The 24,395-nt window shown below is 35.3% G+C and overlaps 1 protein-coding gene across 7 annotated transcripts in view; it reads right to left on the reverse strand.

The window, feature by feature from the left end:
• Positions 1–24,395, reverse strand: part of WASHC4 (WASH complex subunit 4) — a 69,030-nt gene that overhangs the window by 13,534 nt on the left and 31,101 nt on the right. For 5 of the 7 annotated variants that reach the window (XM_064283667.1, XM_064283664.1, XM_003405307.3 and 2 more), the window contains 13 exons: positions 20,084–20,191; positions 19,427–19,573; positions 19,221–19,300; positions 14,626–14,731; positions 13,920–14,036; positions 12,413–12,581; positions 12,121–12,275; positions 10,325–10,399; positions 9,942–10,046; positions 7,845–7,979; positions 6,251–6,359; positions 2,704–2,770; positions 2,160–2,246 (listed from right to left, as the gene is read on the reverse strand). In XM_064283667.1, the coding sequence (XP_064139737.1) occupies positions 2,160–2,246; positions 2,704–2,770; positions 6,251–6,359; positions 7,845–7,979; positions 9,942–10,046; positions 10,325–10,399; positions 12,121–12,275; positions 12,413–12,581; positions 13,920–14,036; positions 14,626–14,731; positions 19,221–19,300; positions 19,427–19,573; positions 20,084–20,191 (1,460 nt within the window). The remainder of the gene's footprint in view (positions 1–2,159; positions 2,247–2,703; positions 2,771–6,250; positions 6,360–7,844; positions 7,980–9,941; positions 10,047–10,324; positions 10,400–12,120; positions 12,276–12,412; positions 12,582–13,919; positions 14,037–14,625; positions 14,732–19,220; positions 19,301–19,426; positions 19,574–20,083; positions 20,192–24,395) is intronic. The other 2 variants (XM_064283666.1, XM_064283665.1) reach the window with 2 other exon arrangements.

Genomic DNA, 24,395 nt, shown 5'->3' on the forward strand with positions numbered 1-24,395 from the left:
GTCTCACTTAATGCTTCTCCACGCCTCCTTACTACAACTGAAATCTGCTCTTTCAAAACTCAGCTTGCCTCTGAGCCTTCAGAAACATGAGCTGCTTTTTTCCCCTGCATGCCTCATGTATAAAAATCCCTCGTGTACAGCTACTTCACTTTCAAGTGGTTACTCTTCTCCCACTGCAAGGTAGAAATCTCTCCTTTGAGGCTCAAAGGATCCAACTATCCTACCCAACCACTTCCTCCTGAACTCAGGCATCTACTCCCTCTTTAATCACTGCCCTACATTTATCTAGGACTTTGATACCTGCTCAGATCCTCCTCTATCATATCGGAAGGCTTTGCTCTCCATCTGGATAATCTATTAATTATCGCAACCCCACAAATCCTTGACTTTACCTTTATTTCACTTCACTGCAGGCATCGCTTCTCTTGGACAAATCTGGGCCGTGCCACTACCAGAGACAACTTTACACTAGAGATCCTAAGATGATACCCTACTCTCTGACCTCACTCTCTCATTACCACTTCATCAAATTTTTGAACTTTCCTTTCTGTATCCCTAATACCATGAGTTAATATATAAATTTAGAACACTTTATCACACCCAAGAATAAAATACAACATTATCTAATATGCAATGCATATTTGAATCTCTCCAATTAGCCCCCATTTAAGGAGCTTTTGTCCTTCATAGTGATTTTTTTCCCCTACCTAAGATGCTATTAAGGTCCAGCCACTGCATTTGGTTGTCGGGTTTCTTCAATCTCCTTTAACCTAGAACAGTCTCCTTGCTGTTTGACATTTGACATTTTTTAAGTCTAGGGCAGGTGTCTTATATGGTGTCCCATATTCTTGATTTCTCAGATTGTTCCCTCATAATTAAACGTCCCATTGGGTTTTTTTGGGCTGGGTATTGTTGGGGATGCTAAATTTGATCACGTGGTTATGGTGACATCTACCAATCTCTCCGCTGTAAAGGTACTTTTCCCCCTTTTGTGATTAATAAGCCATTTGTGGGATCATTTTTTAATACTGAATGAACAATCTGTTCTCAAACAACTCTTCATCCAATATTTTAGAATCCATGGACAATTCTTGCCTGATTTCAGATATTATGGTGGTGATTGCAAAATGGTGACTCTTTTCCTAAATTTTCTCATCCCTCCTACATGTTTAGCTGGCATTCTTCTATTAAAGGAGCTTTCCCTCTCTTCTCTCAACTTTCGTATTATCATCACGACTTACGGATTCTTTCTTTTTTCCATTCAATTTATTATAACCTATATCTACCATTATTCTTTTCAATATTCGAATTATCCCCAGTCTGTCCGGGGTGCCCCTTCATGCCGGACCAAACTGTTGTAATTAATAACAATAAAGCCTGCAGTATTCCAAACAAATTCTTAACAATTTTGTATACTGTCTTCTTTTCAAGTGTTAAGTTATATAAAATCACTATTGGTTCAAGTATGTTGATCTGCACTGTCCAATACAATAGCCATTAGCTATTTAGATTTAAATTAAATAAAAATAAATTTATTTAAATTAAATAAAAATAAATTTTAAAATTCAGTTTCTTAGTTCCACTAGTCATATTTCAAGCAGACAACAGCCATGTGTATTAGTGGCTACTGTACTGGACAGTGCTGCTCTAGAAGAGAAGAAAGGGAGGACTTGTATTCTAGAACAGTGGTTGGCGAGTAGGAATATAATGTGAACCACATATTTAATTTTCAACTTTATAGGAGCCACATTTTAAGAAAGATAAAAAGAAACAGATGAAATTGATTTTATTAATGAGATATTTGGCACTTTTTTTTTTTAATACTAAACCTTCAAAATTAGTTGTGTACTTTACACTTTCACAAATCTCAATTCGGACTAGCCACATTTCAGTGCTCAGTAGCCCCAAGTGGATAGGGGCTACCACATTTACACAGTACATTCTAGAAGATACTTTTTAATGAGGTAGGAAAGATGTTAGAATACAGTAGTCTTAAAAATAAAAAACTCATTATATTTCATCAACTGAGACCATAATTTGTATAATAACATTGACATATAAATTATTTTAAACATTATCCTCTAGTCTTTAATGTTTTATATAACTTAAACACACGCTTTTTAAATCTCCGAATTTAGATTATTTCAAAATTAGATTACCTTGCTGCTTTTAATGTTTCTTCTGCAAGACCTTCTTCTTTCACTAGTTCTTCAAAATTCACAATATCTTCAAGATCAGGCACAAATCTGCATAATAATTTGGGAAGGAATTTGGTAAAACAGATTGTAATAAATGCATTGATACATACATGAAAGTAGTATTGCAGGACTCTAAAATTTTCAACTATATATTTGGAAAGAACTTGGTATTTCAGTTACATTATTAGTATTACCACTTCAGTTCCAAAATAGATAATCAAATTTTAATCCTTAAATTCAAGTAATATCTAAAGCCATTCACAAACTGTACTAATAGCATAAATTAACTATAACCTTAATAGAAATAAAGATTTTTAAAGATAAAGTCTTAAAACTTACGGAGAAAAAAAATTAACTAGTAGAATTAATGGTTTTCTTCCCTATATTATCTCAAACTATATCAACAAGAACACCTTCTCTACAGTATTACTTATAAAAATAATAGATTTAAATGAAACAAATGTAAATGGCATAAACAAGGCAAAAATGATGTTTATATCCTTACCTAATGGCATTGCTGCTACAATGAAGACCACCGGATCTTATCATTCGTACATAGCCCATAGCATTACCTTAAAAATCACACAAAAAAATCAAACTTTATACAAATACCTGTAAGCTCTAATAATCAGGAATACAGTTACATACAGCAATCAATTACAATGGTTCCACTTCTAAGTACCAAAAGATTGTCCTGTACTTTCTTTCTTATTTCATACCTATGTATGTCTATATTAAATATTTTCAAATTTAACTTTCATTTCATAAACCAAATTTAAAAAATGATGACTACATAGAAAAGATCAAGCAATTTTAAATTTCTATAATTTCTTCACTCTCACACTAAAATCATTACCCTCCTCGCCTCCCCCCCCGCCCACATAGCTAAAAGTGATATCAAGAAATCTTTATTCGATGCCACCCAAATTTATATCTCTAGTCTGGACCTCGCCTCTGGACTATAGGCTTTTTTATCCAATGCCTATACCTAAATGCCTAAGAAGAATTTTAAATTCAATATGTTCACATCAAACTCAGGATATTTATCCCCAATTCTATTTCCTAACTCAGAAACTAGGAAATCCATCCTCCTAGCTGCTCAGCCAATGCTTGGAGTCATCCCTGATTCCTTTTTTTTGCTCACACTTAACAGCCAATCTGTGGGCAAATTATGTTGACTCTGCCTTCAAAATACAGTCAAAATTCAACCACTTCTCATCGCCTTCACAGCTATCCCCCTATGCCAAACCACCACCATCTCTACCTAGATCACTGCAATATGGCCTCCTGAGTTTCCTAATTCCTACACTTTGCCCCACCCTCAATCTTTTATCTGCATAGCAACTATGATTCTTCTAAAACTAAGTCAGAGCACATGACTCCTCTCCTGAAAATTCTACAATGGCTTTCCGCCTCAGAATAAATTCAAACTGCTCCCATAGTCAGCACAGCCCTGCATGATCTTGTCCGTTGCAGCTGTTCTGCTACCGTGTCCTCCCACTCAGGGCGTCACTAACTTCATTCCAGCCTGACTATTCCTTAAAAACAGCTACACAGATTCAGGGTTTTCTACTTACTGTCATCTCTATCTGGAGTGCTGTTTCCCTGGATATACGCCTGGCTTATTTCTACACTTTGTGTAGGTCCCTGTTCAGCTGCCCCTTTGTCAGGACTTTCCCTGAACATCACTGAAGACAAAGCACTCCTCACCCTCATCACATCTTATCCCGCTTTTATTTATTATCACCGACACATTATACACCTTTTTGTTTGTGTCTCCCCTCATTAGAAGAAAGATCCAGGGCCTTTGTTTTCTTTACTGTCTTGGCACACAGTAAGAACTCAATAATTATTACTGAACTGAAATTACTTGGGAGAAAGAACAGACAAAAAGGTAAGAAGCAGCAAACATTTCACAAGCATTACAGTAACATATGCTTTACATATACTACCTCATCTGATGTTTTTAATAACCCTACAAAGTAGATATTATTGAATCTATCTTAAGGCCTATCCCAATAAGAGCAATGATGTTAAAATATCTTTGTCATGTGCATCTTAGAAAAATCAAATATGTAGTTACATTTTTTCCTCCAAACTGTCAGATCAATCTTTGGACTGATCAAAATGTATTAGTGAGAGGCAAGTATAGTGTAGTGGGTAAGAGCAAAAGCTCTGAAGCTAGACTACCTGGGTTCAAATCTGCACTCTGCCATTTGTTAGCTATAAGACCTAGGTCAAGTTATATTCGCAGTTTCTTCATCTGTTAATTAAGCTCCATGATAGAAAAAAAAAACTTTAGTTTACTTTCATATATATTACCAGCACCTGAAAACGTTTGTCCCCAATAAATGTCTGAAATGAATGAACAGAAATAATAATAAAAAAAAATTTTTTTTCTTTTTTTTTTAATAGTATAGTTGTGAGTTTTGAATGAGTTAAGATATGTAAAGAACTTACAGCAATACTGGCATACAGTAAATGCTCAATAAATGTTATTATTTCAGCAGGTAAGGTGTAAGACAAAAGGATTTCTCATTTTGCTCCCAGCTCTGAGATTACTCATTTTCTCAAGATATTTAACAACAGATTTATAAGGTCTACCTACAAGCCAGGAATGCCAAAGATTGCCAGCAGGGTTACTAGAAGCTGAAACAGACAAAGAAGGACCTCCCTATAGAGCCTTGCCCTGAATTCAGACTTTTAGCCTCCAGAACTGTGAGAAAATAAATTTCTGTTCTTTAAAGCCACACATTCGTGGTAGTTTTTGTTACAGCAGCACTAGAACAAAAAACAATTCATTTAAAAATTTAAGTTTGTATTCTGTGACTTTACTCCAGAATTAAATGCTTGGAACATCTTTCCTGCTAGTAAATTGAAAACCCCTTGAGAGCAAAGGTTGTGTCTTTCTCATCTTTTGTATTTCCAGCACCTTTTTTTTTTAACATAGTATCTTGCATAATAGATTCTTAGTAAATGTTAGATCATTAGGAGGCATAATTTTACCAAAATATAGTCTATTAGAATTTACTAACTGCTTGGTGTCTACAATTATGAAGAATGCAAAATAAAATATCTTTGGGCTTAGAGCTGAAAAACCCTAGGTTAAGTCCTAGCAATACTCCTTTCTCTGAGTTTCTTTTTCATCTTTAAAATGTGACTGCATGCCTACTGTACAGGTTATTGATAGAGATAATGTATATGAAAAACTAAGTATAAGTGTAAAATTTTATGTATCTATGATTTTTTTTCATCTGATTCCAGCTTTTAAATATAATGTAATATATTTCAAGGAAACCCTGGTGGCATAGTGGTTAAGTGCTACGGCTGCTAACCAAAGGGTAGGCAGTTCAAATCCGCCAGGTGCTCCTTGGAAACTCTATGGGGCAGTTCTACTCTGTCCTATAGGGTCGCTATGAGTAGGAATCGACTTGATGGCACTGGGTTTGGTTTTTCTGGGGTTTAACATATTTCAAAAGACGAGCTCTACTTACGTGGCAGAAGGACACTCAAGAAGTTATATACATAAATATGAAAAGATACAGTATAGAAAAATTAAAACAACACATTCATTATCTTGTTGTTGTTAGGTGCCATTGAGTCAATTCCGACCATAGCAACCCTATGTAAAAGAGTAGAACACTGCCCAGTCCTGTGCCATCCTCATGATCATTGTTATGTTTGAGCCTATGGTTATCTTTAATTAAATTTGTAATTTATTGATTTGTAATTATGAATATGGTCTTTGAGATGAGCTAGTTACTTATTAAATATATTTTAACTTAATTGAAGAGTTTTATTTAACATATATTAACCTACAGTCTATCAATCATTTCTGCAGCAATAGTCTAATCATATCTGAAATTTTTTTGATAATAAAAGAACAAAAAATTACCCTAGTGGGGTACAGCTGAATTCAGGTATTTACATAACAAGCTGTTTATTAGTATGAGATATTTAATATATGATATATAAAAGAAAAAAAGATAATTTTTTCCATTTTTAGCCTTAGGATTTGTACTTCATTTTCCAAAACTTTTAAAATAGCTTACCAATTTGGCTGATGAGTTGCCTGAACTGATCAAGGTAGCTCTGTCCCTCTGGTGTTATTCCAAGTTTTCTGATGCCTCGATTGAATTTTTCTGCTCTTTCAAAAGGATACTATAGAAATAATTTTAAAACAATCTTTATTAAAGATCCCTAAAGCATAAAACACGTACCAAATCAACCATGTCAATTTCCTTTCTAATTCTGGATTGCTGTTGTGCTTTAAAAAAAAAAAAATCACTCAAGTCTAACGACAAAAAATTCATAGAGCAAAAATTACCAGTGTTCAAAGTCAACATAAATTGAACATTTTTCTTTTTGACGTTAACTACGGGGAATGAAAATTAATGCCATCAAACTTTAGTTCCTCTTAAAAATTTCTAGTTGCCATCACCAATGAAAAATTACTTTTCCAATCCTGTTTGACTAAGTAAGGAAATTATCTACTGTATAATAATAACCAAAGCATGCAATTCTTACCATGATTTTATCTCAGAATACTAGTAATTTCTGTTCCATAAAAATTAGGTAGTTAATACAATTCTCTGTTGGTAACTATAATCTGCAATTTTAGAACTGAGCTCCACCAGGTTTTCAATGACTGTGATCTTTTAGAAGTAGATTGCCAGGCCTTTCTTCTGAGGTGCCTCAAGGTATTCAAACTGCCAACCTTTTGGTTAGCCACTGAGTATTTAACCATTTATGTGGCCCAGGGTTTCCACATCTTAAGAAGGGGTAATGAAAATAGTTCCGGATATAAGAGATAAAACGTAAGACCCTTTCAGGCTATTAATTTTCTATTCACATGGTTACATGCCTCCATACTGTTACCACTTACAACTTTACCATGGAAACTCAGCCCGGAGGGTGAAGGGAAACAGCATTTTTATAAAGTATTGGTAGACATGTCATTTGGTACAGTATTCCTGGAGTGCTTGGCAATATGCTTCAGAATTTTAAATACTCATGTTCCTTGTCCTGGAAATTTCTCTTCAAAAAACCTTCCTTTCAGAAATAATCTCATAGTATACACAGATAAATGTGTAAGGATGTTACCTCCAACACTTTTGTAACAGTGAAAAATCAGAAAAGCTTAAGTATCTGTTAATAAAGGAGGTGGCTAAATAAGTTATGGTATACAGCCAAACTATCAACTCTTAAAAGAATGAAGTAGATCTATATGTACTGACACATGAAACACACACTGCAAAATAATATGTATAGCATTACTCCATTTTGTTAAAAAAAGGCAATATATGTATGTGCGAATACACGTTTACTGCACAATATCATGAAAACCATCATACTACACTGTTAACAGCAGCTACCTCTAGAAAATGAGATTAGGAGGAAAGGGAAATGAGGGAGGACACTTGCTTTATGCACTTCACCTTGTTTAGAATGTTTCAAAATGAGCACATATCACTTTTGTGTTATTTTCAAATAAACAAACAACTTGCTACATTGATCATTTAGTTTCTCCTTACACTTTAATATACTAAAAACCCAGTAGAGATTTAAATAATGAATTTTAGCATAAACACTTGCTATATTCTGAACAGTTGAATCAAACTACCTCAGAAAGAATATATAGAGTACCTTATGATCATTTTGGTCCTTGATTTCCCGGAAAAACCGAATATCTTTAATCAATCTGGATTTGATATGTTCATCATACATAAATTGGCTAAATATATAGAACTTCTTTTTCAAAAACTGGTAGGTGAAATTAACCTATACAATTAAAATTCAAAATATTGAAAAAAGTTAACATAAAAACAAATTTTAAATCAATGCTACTGAGTAACAATTATCTACAATCATCATAAGGTCTAATGTGACCTGAAAATATTTACATAAATGAAGTTTTGTACTGTCCATAAAAATTTACAGAATTTTCTATAAGATCTTCTATGTCTTTACCAAAAAAAAGAAAAAAATGGAAAATACTCTCATAATAGGATTAAGAACTGTAGTAAGAATCATAAAACCAGACTCAAAACTCTGGTTTTTATGCCATAAACTACAGTTAGAAGTTCTCATATTCTTCTATCTAGATTAGTTATTACTAACCACATTCTAGAATGAGATGCAAGAAACATGACAGTCTTTGAACCTGCCTGAAACTACCCCAGCACAAATAACTATCCTCCTGCTTAGACTCCTTTAGTACCCTAACTGGCCATTCCACTGCGGCTCCATACCAGTGAGTACTCCACACTGCAACCAGCGTAATCTGTTCAAAATGCAAACCTTCTGTTTAAAATCCCCGAAGTGCTTCTCAAGGCTCTTAAGATAAAGACCAAAATCCTCAACAAAGCGTACCAGGTCCTGCAAACTGTGACCTCTGCCGACTCCTCAGCCTCATCTTTACAGTCTTCCCCGTTCCTTTCCGTGCACTACTTTCTGCTCAAAGGCACCACATTCCTTCCCACAAGAAGCCCTTTGCACAAGCTATTCTCACTCTATGGAATGCTCTCCTTGCAATGGATACTACTTCCCCTTTCAGATCTCAACTCTTCCTACAGGGAACCCTCTTCCTACAGGATATCGCTTCCTACAAGGTGCCCTTTCCTTCTGACCCTTTACACCCCATCCAAGCAATCAGAACATGATTTCTCCATTATATGCTGTCATGGAATATATCACAGGAAAAGCATGCTCTTTTCCTTCAGTCACCTACATTCATTAGTGTGACTAACTGATCAACAACTATGTCCTTCAGTAGACTGTAATCACCACACATGCAGGGACCACGTCTTGTTTTTCTCACTCTAGTGCCCAGCACAGTGCCTAAGACACATAAAATACACTCAGTAGTATCTATTATGTGAATGAGTGTTCGGTAGATGAATGAGTGAGGGCAAGGAAGAGTTTATTTATCCACAAAGATTCAGTTTGTCTATCCTTAGGGCTTCACACATGATCTCTACATGGATGACTCCTTATTTCAAATTTCAAACTGTGAATTTCTAGGTTGGTAACCAGCAAAACGGAGCTCTAATCACATCACTCATCAGTCCAACAAACTTCAGTGGCTTTCCCACCGTATACTAAAACGGTCCCCACTTCACTTTTCAGTCTTTTCCCTTTTCCCTCAATCCCAAATCTGTAGAATACTGCTTTCTATTTAAGCATTCTTTCTTCTCCCCTCAAGGCAAAATTAACTGTGCCCTGACAACCAGGTAAATTCAGAGACTTTATCTTTTTCCACAAAGAAAAAAATAGCACACAAGTTTCAAATGATTTCATCAAGTGACTGAATGCCCATTTCTAAGGAGCTCCAAAATATTTTTAGTAAATTCCTATTTATTTGAATTTTCTTCCCCCAAAGAACTTTCCCCTGAAAAGTGGAAGAATGATGTGAAATAAACTCCTATCAATGATTTACTTTCCCGAGCAACTTCCAGAGAATCCACACAGATAAATATACTCATGTCCTCAAATCTCCAAAGCTATGTGTAAAAATGACCCTGAGATGATAAAATACTTTAAAGTGCCTTTTTTAATCACAGAGCTCCCATCACGTCCAATACAATTTAGCGTCATACAATTTAATTATAGCAACCTGAAAAATAGAAATCCAGGTATAATACAACAGGTAATACGTGTTTACCAGATTAGTCTATCAAAAGATATTTTCCAGACTACTAAACAGAGGTCCACTACCACCCCCCATTTAAAAAAGGTCCTTACTGTTGTATTCATGATTCCTGTGCCATGTGTTCTAATTGAATTAGCAATGTGCCGAATATTAATTGTATTCAAATGTTTATTATTGCTAGTTCGTTCAATAAAGATCTGCAATGAAAAAAAGTTATGCAGTTATCAATAACAACACAACCCACAGGCAATACTGGCCAGATAGTTATCCAAAGAGAATTTTACAATCTGTTTCATTAAAGACAATCTAACTGAAAAGCCATTCCAGATAAGAGTACAGTCAAAGCAAAGGAATGAGGAGGATGATCTCTAAAGCATTTTTTGTTTTGTTTATGTTACTAATTTTTAAGCTTAATTCCTTGCCCTTCCCACCATATACCCACCCACATTAAAAAAAAAAAAACTCTCAAACTCACCTGATTGTTGAGATTATAGAGGTATCGAGACACAAATATATGAATGTTTCTCATAATTTCCAAAACATCCAGACCCTACAACACAACCCATACAGAAATTCTACTACTAGTTTAAGATAAGCAGTTAAACTTGCATCAATACAGTGATGTACAGATTATGTTAAGTTCCTAATATTATTAAATAATTTTAAAGAAAGAACAACTATACAAAAGGTATGACCAAAGGTTAAAAGAGCCTTCTGAAATGGACCATCAGGACTATCTCCTTGGTAACCTAGCTGCTTGTTTATTTACCTCACTTGTGTAGTCACAAACAGTTAGATTTAAGTATTCAAAGATCCACAATCATTTTCTCTACCCTCCTTGAGAAGATTTTGGTTTGTCTAAGGATCTCCACTACACTTTTTCAAAAAGCAAACTAATGGGTAGACTCTAAAAGGTAGTCAGGAGATGACAGAGAGCACTGATAAAATATCTACTATTTTTCAGGTACTATGCAAGGTCTGGGAGCCCTGCTAAGAACCTGACTGCTGATCAAAAGGTCGGCAGCAGTTAGAATCTACCAGCTGCTCCTTGGAAACCCTACAGAGGCAGTTCTACTCTGTCCTGTGGGGTTGCTGGGAGTCGGAATCAAATGGACAACAATAGGTATCAGTACAGGTGTGTGAGGTTTATTATATGTAACTCTGAAAAATAAATAAGGTATTATTATTCCACATTTCACAAGCGAAGACTTTGAGGGGACTTCTCCAAGGTTAAATTGCTAGTAAGAGGCAGAACCCTAACATTTAGAAAGTCCAATTCCACATCCGTATGCTTCTTTTGCTTATAACAGACTACCTTTAATGTACAAGTGATCTGTTAAGGATGCTTCATTCTTCAGATATTATTCCAACACCTAACGGTATCATATAAATGATTCTACTGCTTTCTAATTAGGGCTCTTTGATCATATACTTATTATAGCTTTTATCAGAGACTATTCTAAAAATCTGTCTACTCATTTTTTTCTCTCATTAGGTTCTGAGTACACTGGCTGAGACTGTTTCTACTTAAACCTTTGATTGTATCCCTAAATCTAGTTTAATGTCTACCATGTAGTAGAGTTTGTCAATAAATATCTGATATATAAATAAGTGAATGAAATTGATTCTAGAAATGGTCTATATGCAATAGAATGAAAAAAAAACTTACGGCAGTGGTACTGAAATTCTGGAACTGAATGAGAGTTTTTCAGTAAATACATGAGACAGGCCTCAATTATTTTAGCAGGAATTACATGCAAATTAACTAGTAACATAAGCTTTTCCACTCATGATATTGCCATATTGTAAATTAGCACACTGAATTAGCAAAGCCGAATGCTTCTTTATACTGCTCACCTTAAGAACAAATACATTTATAATCATATAAATTTAGCCATTTTTCCTAAGATATTAAAGGTTACAAACATGTAATACCAGGTCTAAAATCCATAACTGTGACCTTTACTGAATTTTTCACAACTCTGCAGAAGTCACCTCACTATCCCAACATGTTTCTCAAAAGCTGTATTTAAATCTTTGTATTTTAAATACTCAACACAAAACTGATTGTAAACAAACACCCTGTGGCAAATTCCTTCACAAACCAAATGAGCACAATCTAATATTTTGCTCTTGCCAAATACGAGGTTTAATTTAAAAAAGATATATTCTTTAAACAAACTAAATAAAGGAAAAAAAAAAAAAGACTTCTTAAAGAAAAGGTGTCAGCATGCTACAGTCACACGACGGTAGAAACATTTGATACTATACCTGCTCCAGAGTCTGACTAGGGAGATGCGCCTCTGTCATGACCAATCCGTAACGCTGAGTCGCTAAGTTTCTCATCTCACTATAAGTGGCCCAGTCATGAAGGGCTACTGTTGTTAGATTGTAGAAAGTCTTATCTAGGTAGTGAGTTACATAAGCTACAAAAAAAAAAAAAAAAAAGATCCTAAAACATTTTGACTCATGAAAACAGTAGAAACGAGAAAGGAGATAGAAAAGGAAATAAACTTGTCTTTGTACACTAAGGACACACTAAGAAGGAAAGCAAAACACCCACCTCGAATGTCAATGAAACGATCGAAAAACCGAATTGGGTTCAGAGAGAAAAAATGGGCCAGATCTTTCATGCCAACTTTGAAAGGGTTTCGGTCATCCAGTTTTAAGTGAGTATGCACGGAAAGTCGCAAATCCTTCTCTATTTCTTTGCACAACTTGTCCAGCAAATGCTATTCACAAAAGAATCAATATCTTAATATTTCAAATAATATTCCAATTATGTTATTTCCCTAGGTGCCTATGCTTTGACTTTAGAGCTTTATAGTTAGTGCATTCTTAATAGATAACTTCTACATTAAAGGGAGTCTGGTGTAATCAAAAGAACCAAAAGGATTTGGAATCAGACTTTCTAAATATTATCATGAAAAACTGTTAACCTGGTTTCATTATTTAAATATTCTACGGTTAAATCTTATTCTTATTGGGAACATGAAATCAGGAAGCAGGTAAATAAATTCAAAGCCTTTGTTTTCATCAGTACTTTTAGTTTAATATCCACAACAAGAAAATCAAGAGCTAGTTAGTGATTGCTTCATTAATAAGGAACATGGATACCATACTAATACTTAAATTACAAAAAAGCACACAACTTAAGGGAACAATCAACAAATGAGGAAAGGCCCTGAAAATATCTAAGAGAGGAAAGAAAAAAAAGAGAGAGAGAGAGAGAAAATGTTTCCTTGCAGTAATCATTCAAAATTCCAAAATTTGTCAAGGTAAAGATAACAAAATAAATCATCTTTTCTGTTCTACCATGGAATTCTAAAAACTGGTCAGACATATATAATCTTTTCTAAGTGAGAATACTGAATATAAGAAATTATATAAAATATCTTATAACTTAGCAAACCTAAGTTTATACTGTAAAATGTACTCATTCGTAATTCCTCCCCCCAAAATAAAAATATTACTAGACAGAAATTCAATTTCAAAGATATCAGTGTTTATAAAACACATTTCAGTAAAACAGAGAGGGGTATACTACATTGCATTCAAATTTTTTTTTTTTTTTTTACACAAGTAATAAATTTCATCTTTTTAGTTAGTAGCTCTCCATTTAGATAGCAGGTCTCCAAATAAAATTTAATAAAATCTTAATAGTTAAGACGCCTTAACTGTATTTATCATTAGACGCACCCAGCACTCAAACTCACTTTGCATTTGCATTTTTCAAATAAAAAGAACTTTAAATTCAAATATACTATTCACTAAGCAGAAAATTTCCAAGCTCCCGATCCTGGTTTTCTACATAAAATTTAAGAATTAAGGTCAATTTAGCATAACAGTGATACTGTAACCAAAAATAGTTTCTTTGTTCTATACAGTGATTCATAAATGTTGTTGTTGTTGTTAGTTGCCATTGGGTCAATTCCGACTCAAGGCAACCTCATGTGTTATAAAATTATGAAAAGTAATTTTAACGAGAGATTAATTTGATGCAAAATTTTTTCCAAACACTGCATTCCAAAACATGTTTTATGTTTTTTTAATCTCAAATATGATATTACCTCATTTAAAATTTCCATAATTTCCTTGTCATAGCAATCCAGAAGTATTTCATAGGACTCTAAATGCCTTGCGTGCATCATAGCAGGTACACAGTCGCGTAAAGCACTGAACATGTACTATGAAAAAAGTTAAACGTACATGAATTTACAAGACCATATTTCTAATCTAAACAATATCAAAAGTCAATTATCTACCTCGAAAGACAAAAATCTCAATCTGAAGGACAACTGTGTTTTCCCCATGATTATCTTACTTCCCTAAATAAAACAAGAATCCAATTTTATTCACTAAAGTATACAAACACTTTTACTAAATATATAAAAATTCGCATTCACTTATCCTTTCCTTTCTTGAGCAATCAAACACACTTACTCCCATAAAGAAATAGAAAGGTTTGAATAATGTGAACTCTATTGTCTACTGACAAATAAATGCCAGGCTATTGTGAAATAAACTGAAATCAAGAGAAATGACAATCATTAGGAATATGAAAGGAGGAGTTAAAGATATTAAAATTAACTGCATTAGTATTAACTACAAAATGTATAAATGTTAATTCAATAGGCATAGAACCATCCAAAACAGTACTAACATTCAATTTTTACATGGTTATTATGTCAAACTATGTGTTCTATTTTAGACAATTAGAATGGTTTATACTAAAAAAAAATTATGGCTTTATTCTTTATGTTATTTTTTACTTACATGTAATCTGGCTGCATCAATGGCATTTTCATACACATCATCTAAATAAATTGGGAAGACAGCTCGATGCCAGTACAAAAAACAACAATCACATTGTGTTTGGACTCTACAATGTAAAGTAGTAATTAGTGATACCAAAACGGAAATATCCCAAAGAATAAGGAAAGGAATAATGCCATTTACTATAAGGGCAATACCTCTATCTTACTCATTTTTACATGCCCTACATCATTTAACCTAAACTTGGTACAGGAGAGTCATAAAATGTTTTTTCAAATTGAACAAAGACAACAAAACATTCCAATACTTAGCATTGTGAGAATTCTGCAAATATGCTTTAGTTTTAAAAAAACACTTAAAAAACAGATACCTTTTAAATAAGATGGTTTAAAATAAATTAATTTTCAATATTATTTCGTATGATTACATATTTACAATACTTGCATCACAAGCACCATTGGAAAGTCACACCTTTTTAAAAACTGTGACCAAAAAATAAATAAATAAAGGTCAGACCTAACACTTCTATAATCTTTGCCATGTGACTACTTCACACCTTATGGGACAAAAAAAAAAAAATTAAACATCTTGTAATAAACACAAATAGAAGGCTGTAGGATGGAAAGTTAAATACCACTAGCTACAAAAACATCAGCTTCTCAGAATAACAAAAATGTTATAAATATGAGCATTAAATGAAAATAATGTAATCTTAACTCAGCTGGGACTCAAAATTAAGAAGACCTGCTTTCGCTTCAAAAAACTTGCTGCTTATTCAATAAACAGAAAAATATAAAGCCACAAGGAGCTATAAAATTGAGCCTTTCTCATTTGACAAAGTCCAAAACCCATTCCTGATAAAAACTCTCAATAAAATACGTATAACCAAAACAAAAAACCAAACCCATCACCGTCGAGTTGATTCCAACTCACAGCGACTCTATAGGACAGAGCAGAACTGCCCCATAGTTTCCAGTGGTGCCTGGTAGATTTGCAATGCCAACTTTTTGGTTAGCAGCTGTAGCTCTTAACCACTACACCACCAGGGTTTCCAAAATAGGTATAGAAGGGGAGTTTCTCGACATAATAAAGAGTATCTATGCAAAACTTTGTTTGTTGTGTACGCAAAACCAACGACCAACATCATTCTTAACGGTGAGAGGCTAAAAACATTCCCCGCCAGAACAGGAACAAGACAAGGATGCCCTTTACACCATTTAACACGGTGCTGGAAGTCCTGGCTAGAGCAATAGGGCAAGAAAAAGAAATAAACCAAAAAAACCAAACCCACTGCCGTCGAGTCGATTCCGAGTCGACCCTACAGAACAGAGAAGAACTGCCCCATAGAGTTTCCAAGGACCACCTGGTGGATTCAACCTGCTGACCTTCTGGTTAGCAACCATAGTACTTAACTACTACACCACCAGGGTTTCTAAAAAGAAATACAGGGCATCCAAATTGGTAATGAAGAAATTAAACTGTCCCTATTTGCAGATGATATGGTACTATACACAGAAAACCCAAAAGACTCCACAAGGAAACTACTGGAACTAATAGAAAGATTCAGCAGAGTAGCAAGATACAAGATAAATATACAAAAATCAGTTGGATTCCTGTACACCAATAAAGAGATCGACAAAAAGGAAAGCAGGAATACGATACCATTTATAATTGCCCCTAAAAAAATAAAATACTTAGGAATCAATCTAACCAGGGCTGTAAAACACCTATTCAAAGAAAATTACAAAACACTACTGTAAGAACCCAAAAGAGATCTACATAAATGGAAAAACATACATGCTCATAGATAGGTACTCAACATTGTGAAAATGGCAATTCTATCCAAAACAATTTACACATACAATGCAATCCATATCCAAATACCAAAAATATTCTTTAAAGAAATGGAAAAACTAGTCATTAACTTTATGTGGAAAGGGAAGAAGCCAAGGACAAGTAAAGCACTACTGAAGAACAAAAATAAAATAGGAGAACTCGCACTACCTGACCTCAGAACCTACTATGCAGCTACAGTTGTCAAAACAGCCTGGTACTGGTACGACAGAAACACTGACCAACGGAACAGAATTGAGAACCCACCCAGATGTAAATCCATCCACCATCACCTGATCTTTGACAAGGGCCTGAAGTCCATCAAATGGGGAAAAGACAATCTTTTTAACAAATGGTGCTGGCAAACCCAGATGTCCACCTGCAAAAAAATGAAACAGGATCCATACCTCACACCTTATACAAAAACTAATTCAAAATGGATCAAAGACCTAAATGTAAAGCCAAAACTGTAAGTTTATAAAAGAAAAAGTAGGATTAACACTAGAGGCCCTAAGACACGGCATTAGAAGGATACAAACCATAACCAACAACATACAAACTCTGGAAGATAAGCTAGATAACTGAGATCTTCTAAAAATTAAACACTTATGCTCATCAAAAGACTTCACCAAAAGAGTAAAAAGAGAACCTACAGACTGGGAAAAAAGTTTTGGCTATTACAAATCAGACAAAGGTCTAATCTCTAAAATCTACAAGAAAATCCAACACCTCTACAACAAAAAGACAAATAATCCAATTAAAAAATAGGCAAAGGAATTGAACAGACACTTCACCAAAGAAGACATTCATGCAGCTAAGAGACACATGAGGAAATGCTTACAATCACCAACCATTAGAGAAATGTAAAATCAAAACCACAATAAGATATCAGCTCAACCCAGCATTACTGGCACAAATTAAAAAAACAGGAAATAATAAATGTTGGAGAGGCTGCGGGGAGACTGGAACTCTTATGCACTGCTAGTGGGAATGCAAGATAGCACAACCATTTTGGAAACTGATATGGTGCTTCCTTAGAAAGCTAGACATAGAAATACATGATCCAGCAATCCCACTCATAGGAATATATCCTAGAGAAATAAAAGTCATCACACAAATAGACAAACGCACACCCATGTTCACTGCAGCATTGTTCACAATAGCAAAAAAATGGGAACAACCTAGATGCCCATCAACAGATGAATGGATAAACAAACTGTGGTACATATATACAATGGAGTATTATGCAATGATAAAGAACAATGATGAATCTGCAAAGCATCTCATAACATGGATGAATCTGGAGAGCATTATGCTGAGTGAAATAGGTCAATCACAAAACGACAAATGTTGTATGAGACCACTACTGTAAAAACTCCTGAAAAGGTTTACACACACAAAAAAACAATCTTTGATGGTTACAAGGGAGGGAAGTGGTGGTAGGGGAAGGGGAGGAAAAAATACTAAATAGACAATAGGTAAGTGGTAACTCTGTGAAGGGTAACACAGTACACAATTCTGGGGAAGCCAGCACAAGTTGTACAAGGCAAGGTCATGGAAACTCCATAGACACATCCAAATCCCCTGAGGACCAAAGTGTTGGGCTGAGGGCTGTGGGGACCATGGTGTTGGGGAACATCTAGCTCAACTGGCATAACATAGTTTAGAAAGAATACATTCTACATTCTACTTTGGTGAGTAGCATCTGGGGTCTTAAAAGCCTGTGAGTGGCCATCTACTGGTCTCACACCTTCAGGAGGAAGGGAGACTGAAGAAAACTAAAGATACAAGGGCAAGATTAGTCCAAAGGACTAATGGACCCCATCTACCATGGCCTCTACCAGACTGAGTCAGTACAACTAAATGGTGCCCAGCTACCACCACGGACTGCTCTGACAGGGATCACAATAGAGGGTCCTCAACAGAGTTGGAGAAAAATACAGAACAAAATTCTAACTCACTAAAAAAGATCAGACTTACTGCCCCAACAGAGACTGGAGAAAACCTGAGAATATGGTCCCCAGACACCCTTTCAGCTCAGTAATGAAGTCACTCCCAAGGTTCACCCTTCAGGCAAAGATTAGACAGGCCCATAAAACGAAATGAGACTAAAGGAGCACACTAGCCCAGGGGCAAGGACTAGAAGGCAGGAGAGGACAGGAAAGCTGGTAACAGGGAACCCAAGGTCAGGAAGGGAGAGTGCTGACATGTCATGGGGTTGTTAACCAATGTCATAAAACTATATTTGTACTAACTGTTTAATAAGAAACTAGTTTGTTCTGTCAACCTTCAGTACAGAAAAAAAAAAAAAAAATTTTTTTTTTGAGCCTTTCTACTCAGAACTTAGCGACTACCAACAATGTAATTCAAATTCATGTCGCAAAATAAAATCATAGAAGGCTATGTGTCATGGCTTTCTAAAGTCTCTCACAAATAGATTAAACATTGTGCTAAAGTAGCAATTTTGTAAGTTCAGTAGAGACCCTCCTCACAACAACCACAATATGTATTATGGTTTTTGAGGCTGCATCTGCTTTTTCTCACATGAGTTCTTCCAGAAGTTATATCCGTGATGGATAAACAAAGCCGAAGCAGTACGATCCCTAAACAGTGTCATTTTGGTCACGATAGCAAGGGAGTCACACAGAGGAACTAACCGTCTATCTGGATTTTACTTCTTTTGCTACACTAAAAAGAAAATTCATGCTTCTATGAGCTCCATGTCTTGACTATCATTACTCAAGTATCCTAGTCTTACTTACCGTTCTCTAAGTTCACTGATAAGATCCAGCTTTTTCATGACCACTTGAAGCGGAAAGAGTTCTTCGTCCTTAAATGTTTTCTACCAGGGAGGGGAAAAAGAGGCACAGAAGTTGCATTTAAAGTAAGAACAGATTTCTTGGGTCATTAACAAGCCAACTGTGAAATTTCAGGCCTCATTTTCATTTCATGATAGCAATACACTTACCATTTGTGTGCCAACACTTAGTGCCAAAGAAACTATTAGTCGTCTTTGCTTTGTGCTTGGTCCATTTAGTGTATTTTCAGCCAAAACTAGAGCAGAGAGGACATCAAGACGCTGTTCACTGTATTTTTTGTCAGAAATTACTCTTTTCTTAATGATAAAAGAAAACAGGAAATTGTTAGTTTTGTTTCTGAGGCAGTAACAGGAGACTGTGAAGAAAAACTTGTAGGGTATTTTTCTACAGTTCAATTTAGGAGACTGTAGACAAATACTTTCCATGTTGAACTTTTCCTGACAGTATTGTACGCTTTACTTGTATTGCATTATTTCTTGGCATTACCAGAGATAGTAAATCTATTAGGCATACTTTAAAATTTTCATATTAATTTAATAGCAAATCATTCCTAAAACATACTTATCAAATGTCAAAAGTTAATACAACGTCATTTTTGACAGAGGTACATTAATTATTAGATGCTGTAACTTCAGGGAAAGACGACCCTGATAATTTTAAGTAAGAATCACAAAATACCATGAAGAACTAAAATCGAAGAAAATTGATTGAGAACATTATATTTGAAAGAATAGAGAAAACTGGCTAAAACGGAAGAGCAAACTCAACGATAACATAACTAAGCTGAAAAAATAACCATTACGTACCTTGGCCACAGAAATAGAATTAAGAGCCTGATGCTGAAGGTGCTGTGTTATGTGAGAAACTGAATCAGCCACGACCATGCTTCTTCTGTAGAACATATGCTCTATTGCCTAGAAAGAATTAGAAGGAATTCCGTGCATAGTAACTGTTTTTAAGAAGCTTCACACTCACTTTTATTATTTAAATTACTTTATTTACTTGTACAGCTACCCAAAGGCACATGAACAAGGACGGTCACAGTATTATAGGTAATAAAGAAACCTGAAGACAGGATAAATGACAGCACTTCCAGTGTATGGAATACTATGCAAACATTTAAAGGATGAGACATGGATGAATCTCAAAATCATTACGATGAATTAAAAAAATCAGACATAAAAGAATACATACTCAATAATTCTATCTAAATAGTATTCGCAAAAATGCAAACTGATCTACAGAGACAAAAAGCAGGTCCCTGGCTGTCTGGGGCCGAGGGCAGAGGGAGGGAGGAATGGACTGAAAGCGGCCCAAGAAAAAATTTTTGAGGGTTATGGAAATGCTCTGTAACTTGATCATGGTGGTGGTGTTTCACAGGTATACAGATTCGTCAAACACGTCAAAATGTACACTTTAAATGAGAGCAGTTTACAGGAATTATAACTCAACAAAGTTGTTTAAAAAAAAATGAATGAGGCATATGGAGACCTTAAGCTTATGGACTCCTGAATTAGACTGCTTGGGTTCAAATTCAATTCCATCACTACTTAACTGTGTAACCTTGCGCAAATCACAAAATCTTTCTGGTCGCCTTAGTTTCTCATCTGTGAAACAGGGATAATAACCGTACCTATTTCACCAAGTTATTCTGAGGATTAGAGTGAATACATTTAAAGCACTTAGGACAGTTCCTGGCAAATGGTAAGTACTACGTGTGTCAGATATTATTCTATCACTATTAAAAAATATGCTTTTATAATACGATAAATATATACCTTACCAAATAGGGTATATCGTTGCAATATAAGGATGACTCAAGATAGGATTTTTTTTTTAATTATTACTCTAGACATCACTAATCTTCAAATAGAGGCCACAACTATTTGTTCACCGCTAGAGGTCCCTGGGTGGTACAAACAGCTTGCACTTGACTACTAACCTAAAGGCTGGCAGTTCGAACCTATGCAGTAGTATCTCGGTAATAAGGTCTGGCAATCCATGTCCATAAGGATTACAGCCAAGAAAACTCTTCAGAACAGTTTTATTTTATAAGACATGGGGTCACCACGAGATGAAATCAAGTACATGGCAACAGGTTTGGGTTTTTGTTTATATACCCAGTGCCTGACAGGGTGCACAGCTAACAGCATGAGCTCAGTAAATACCTGCTGTATGAATGGATTTAATGAGCTCTAGAAGTAATTTTTTTTTTTTTTTTAAGTAATGCAGTGCAATTAATTACTTTTGTGTGTGACCTTTCTAGGCCATGGTCTTGTAACTCCCACCCAGATGACTGTGTGATTGGGTAACTGTGGCCTACCAAGGGGACTGGTCACTTTTGCCTTAAATGACAGCCAATTCCAAAGCAGAGAAGAGGAGCCCACCACCACCACCAAGGAAGGACAGACCAGCAGCAAAGATCTGGCGGCAGGAGATGGCAGGGTGGGCTTCCCAGCCCATGGAGAGAGAAAGCTGAGTGCCCTTGGGCAGAGACTGCAAGGGAGAAGCATGCCTGCAAGCACAGCTGGGGAGAGGCTGTCCTGATGAAAGAACTGTATTCTGAGTATTCCGGAGCCTGAATTTTAACTGTTACTTCCCTTATAATAAACCCCATAATCGTGAATATGGTCTTTGAGTTCTGTGTGGTCAGTGCAACAAATTACTGAACCCAGCAGAAAGAGTGCTGTGTAAGGGACAGCTGATGTCAGAATTAGTAAAGATGGTGGAGAGAGGAGGCATGTCTGACCTCTGCCTCCCAGGAATCGGCCTTGGGCTGTTGATCTTGGTTCTCCGTCCACCTTCTGGGATTGGAGGAGGTCAGACACCTCCCCCAAGCCATTTTTACAGGTAATGAAAATAAATGTAATAAAATTCAACATACATGCCTTAAAAAAAAATGCAAAAAAATTTGGAATACTCAGCTACTTTAACAGGATGTGACTACAGTTTCAACTTATAACTCCAAAGGTACTTAATGGTTAAATATTAGCAGTATTATAAATAAAATCAAGACTAAAATAGAGTATTATTATAATTATTAGTTAATTCTATTTTGACAGTTTTAGCTAATGCAATAAAGAAAAAATAAAAATACTGAAAGGTAAGAAGCACAATTTTAACAACATCTAGAATATCCAAGATAATGAAAAAATATCAGGATTAGTAAATGCTTGATAAACCCAAAAACCCATCGCCATCCAGTCAATTCCGACTCATAGAGACCCTGTGGGTCAGAGTAGAACTGGACCATAGGGTTTCTAAGGAACACCTGGCGGATTTGAACTGCCAACCTTTCTAAAACTGTTACAGAAAACACGTTTTTAAATCTCTTTAAATGCACAGGTGAGCTTACATGAAAGCAAGGGAATTTATCAGAGGCCTAAATAGCAAGCAAGCATAACTCTAGAGAGGTAAGCAAGCAATGAATTTGACAGCTGCCCTGAAGAGCTCTGCCACTCTGTGATGACCCAGAGCACTTAGTTTTGAATCCACATTTGAGGAATGGAGACAGGAGAGGAAGTCGTAAGGTAAGAAGTCAAATTGAGACCTCCACCTAAGTCCAGACTCTAGAAAATACTACCCTCAAAGAAAGGATTAACTTGGAAAGAAACCTGTTCCACAGAAGTAAATGCTAAGAAAATGTGCTCATCCTGGCCTTGGTGCTGAGTACTAAGAAAATATTTCTCCATGATTTCAGTAAGAATTCATTACTTTTGTGGCCCAAAAAATGCCAAACTGAGATTTTAGTTAAAATGCTCCCAAATTACTGGTGCCTCTCTGGAGGAATTTACCATTAGCCCAGACCTCAAGGAATTCATATAAATAAATTTCCAACAGTCCTGAGCTCACAAAGAAGAACTGCGAACCATATGAGTAAATAAACTAATATGAACTATAACCAGCAGAAATAATAAAACTATCCACTCATAGGTATATACCTTAGAAAACCTCTTGCACAATTATACCAAGAAATATATAAGAATAGAAGTATTATTTAAAATAGCAAAAACTGGAAACAACCCATCTTCAGCAAAGCCGCACAGCAGTGGAAATGAATGAACTCTAGCTACTCACCCCAATATGGAGGAATTCAAATACAAAATTTTAAGCGGAAAAAGAAAGTCCCGGAATGCATAAATTATTACTCCATTAATATAAACTTCAAAACATGTAACTAAACAATGTATGGTTTATAGAGTCATCCATATGCAGTAAACTAAAAGAAATGCAAGGCAACTAGAAGCCTAAATATCAGGACACCGATTTCCTTTGAGGAGGGCAGGGAGGGACACACAAGGAACATTTAAAATATTGGTTCTGTGTACAGTGGATATTTTAGTGTTTGTTTTACTGTTTTTTTCCTAATAATACACACATATGTATATATATTTATCTATGCATATGTTTAAGGAGATACATATATGTTTTTACGTATACTTCTGTATTTCTATTTCACGAAGCCCCGGTGGCCCAACAGTTAAGTGCTCAGCTGCTAATCAAAAGGCTGGTGGTTCACACTCACCAGCGGCTCCAAGGGGGAAAAAACCTGGCAATCTGCTCTAGTAAAGGTCACGGCCTAGAAAACCTACGGGGCAACTCTACTCTGTCACATGGGGGTTGCTATGAGTCAGAATCGACTCAGTGGCACCCAATAACAATATTTACATTTCATAAAAATAAATGTGACTCAATGTATCTTAAAGAAGGGTGGAAATTAAAAGGTACACTCTCCAAAAAATCTTTATTCTCTTAACAAATCTATTATTAGCAGAAATTTACCAGCAAATCTTAGCTTCAATTTTCACAAAAGGTTAAACGTACTCTCCTACCCACAAGGGGTTTTATTTTTTAATATATGCAAAAGTGCACTTAGATTTCTAATTCATTTGGCCACCTCTACAAGGAGCCTACTGTTCAAATCACAAGATTACAGCACCTTTTCTAAATGACAGCACATCTCTAAATAATTATTATAAATATTACCAAATAAACAGCCTCATGTTAACTAGTCTTATACTCATTTAAACACTGTACGATAATGGATGATGTTACATGGGTATGTTTTTAAACTCATGTAACATGCTTTAACCATCTATGAATAAAGCTTAAGTAATA

Source organism: Loxodonta africana, chromosome 4 (genome assembly GCF_030014295.1).
Source record: "Loxodonta africana isolate mLoxAfr1 chromosome 4, mLoxAfr1.hap2, whole genome shotgun sequence".
NCBI classification, from domain to species: Eukaryota; Metazoa; Chordata; class Mammalia; order Proboscidea; family Elephantidae; genus Loxodonta; species Loxodonta africana.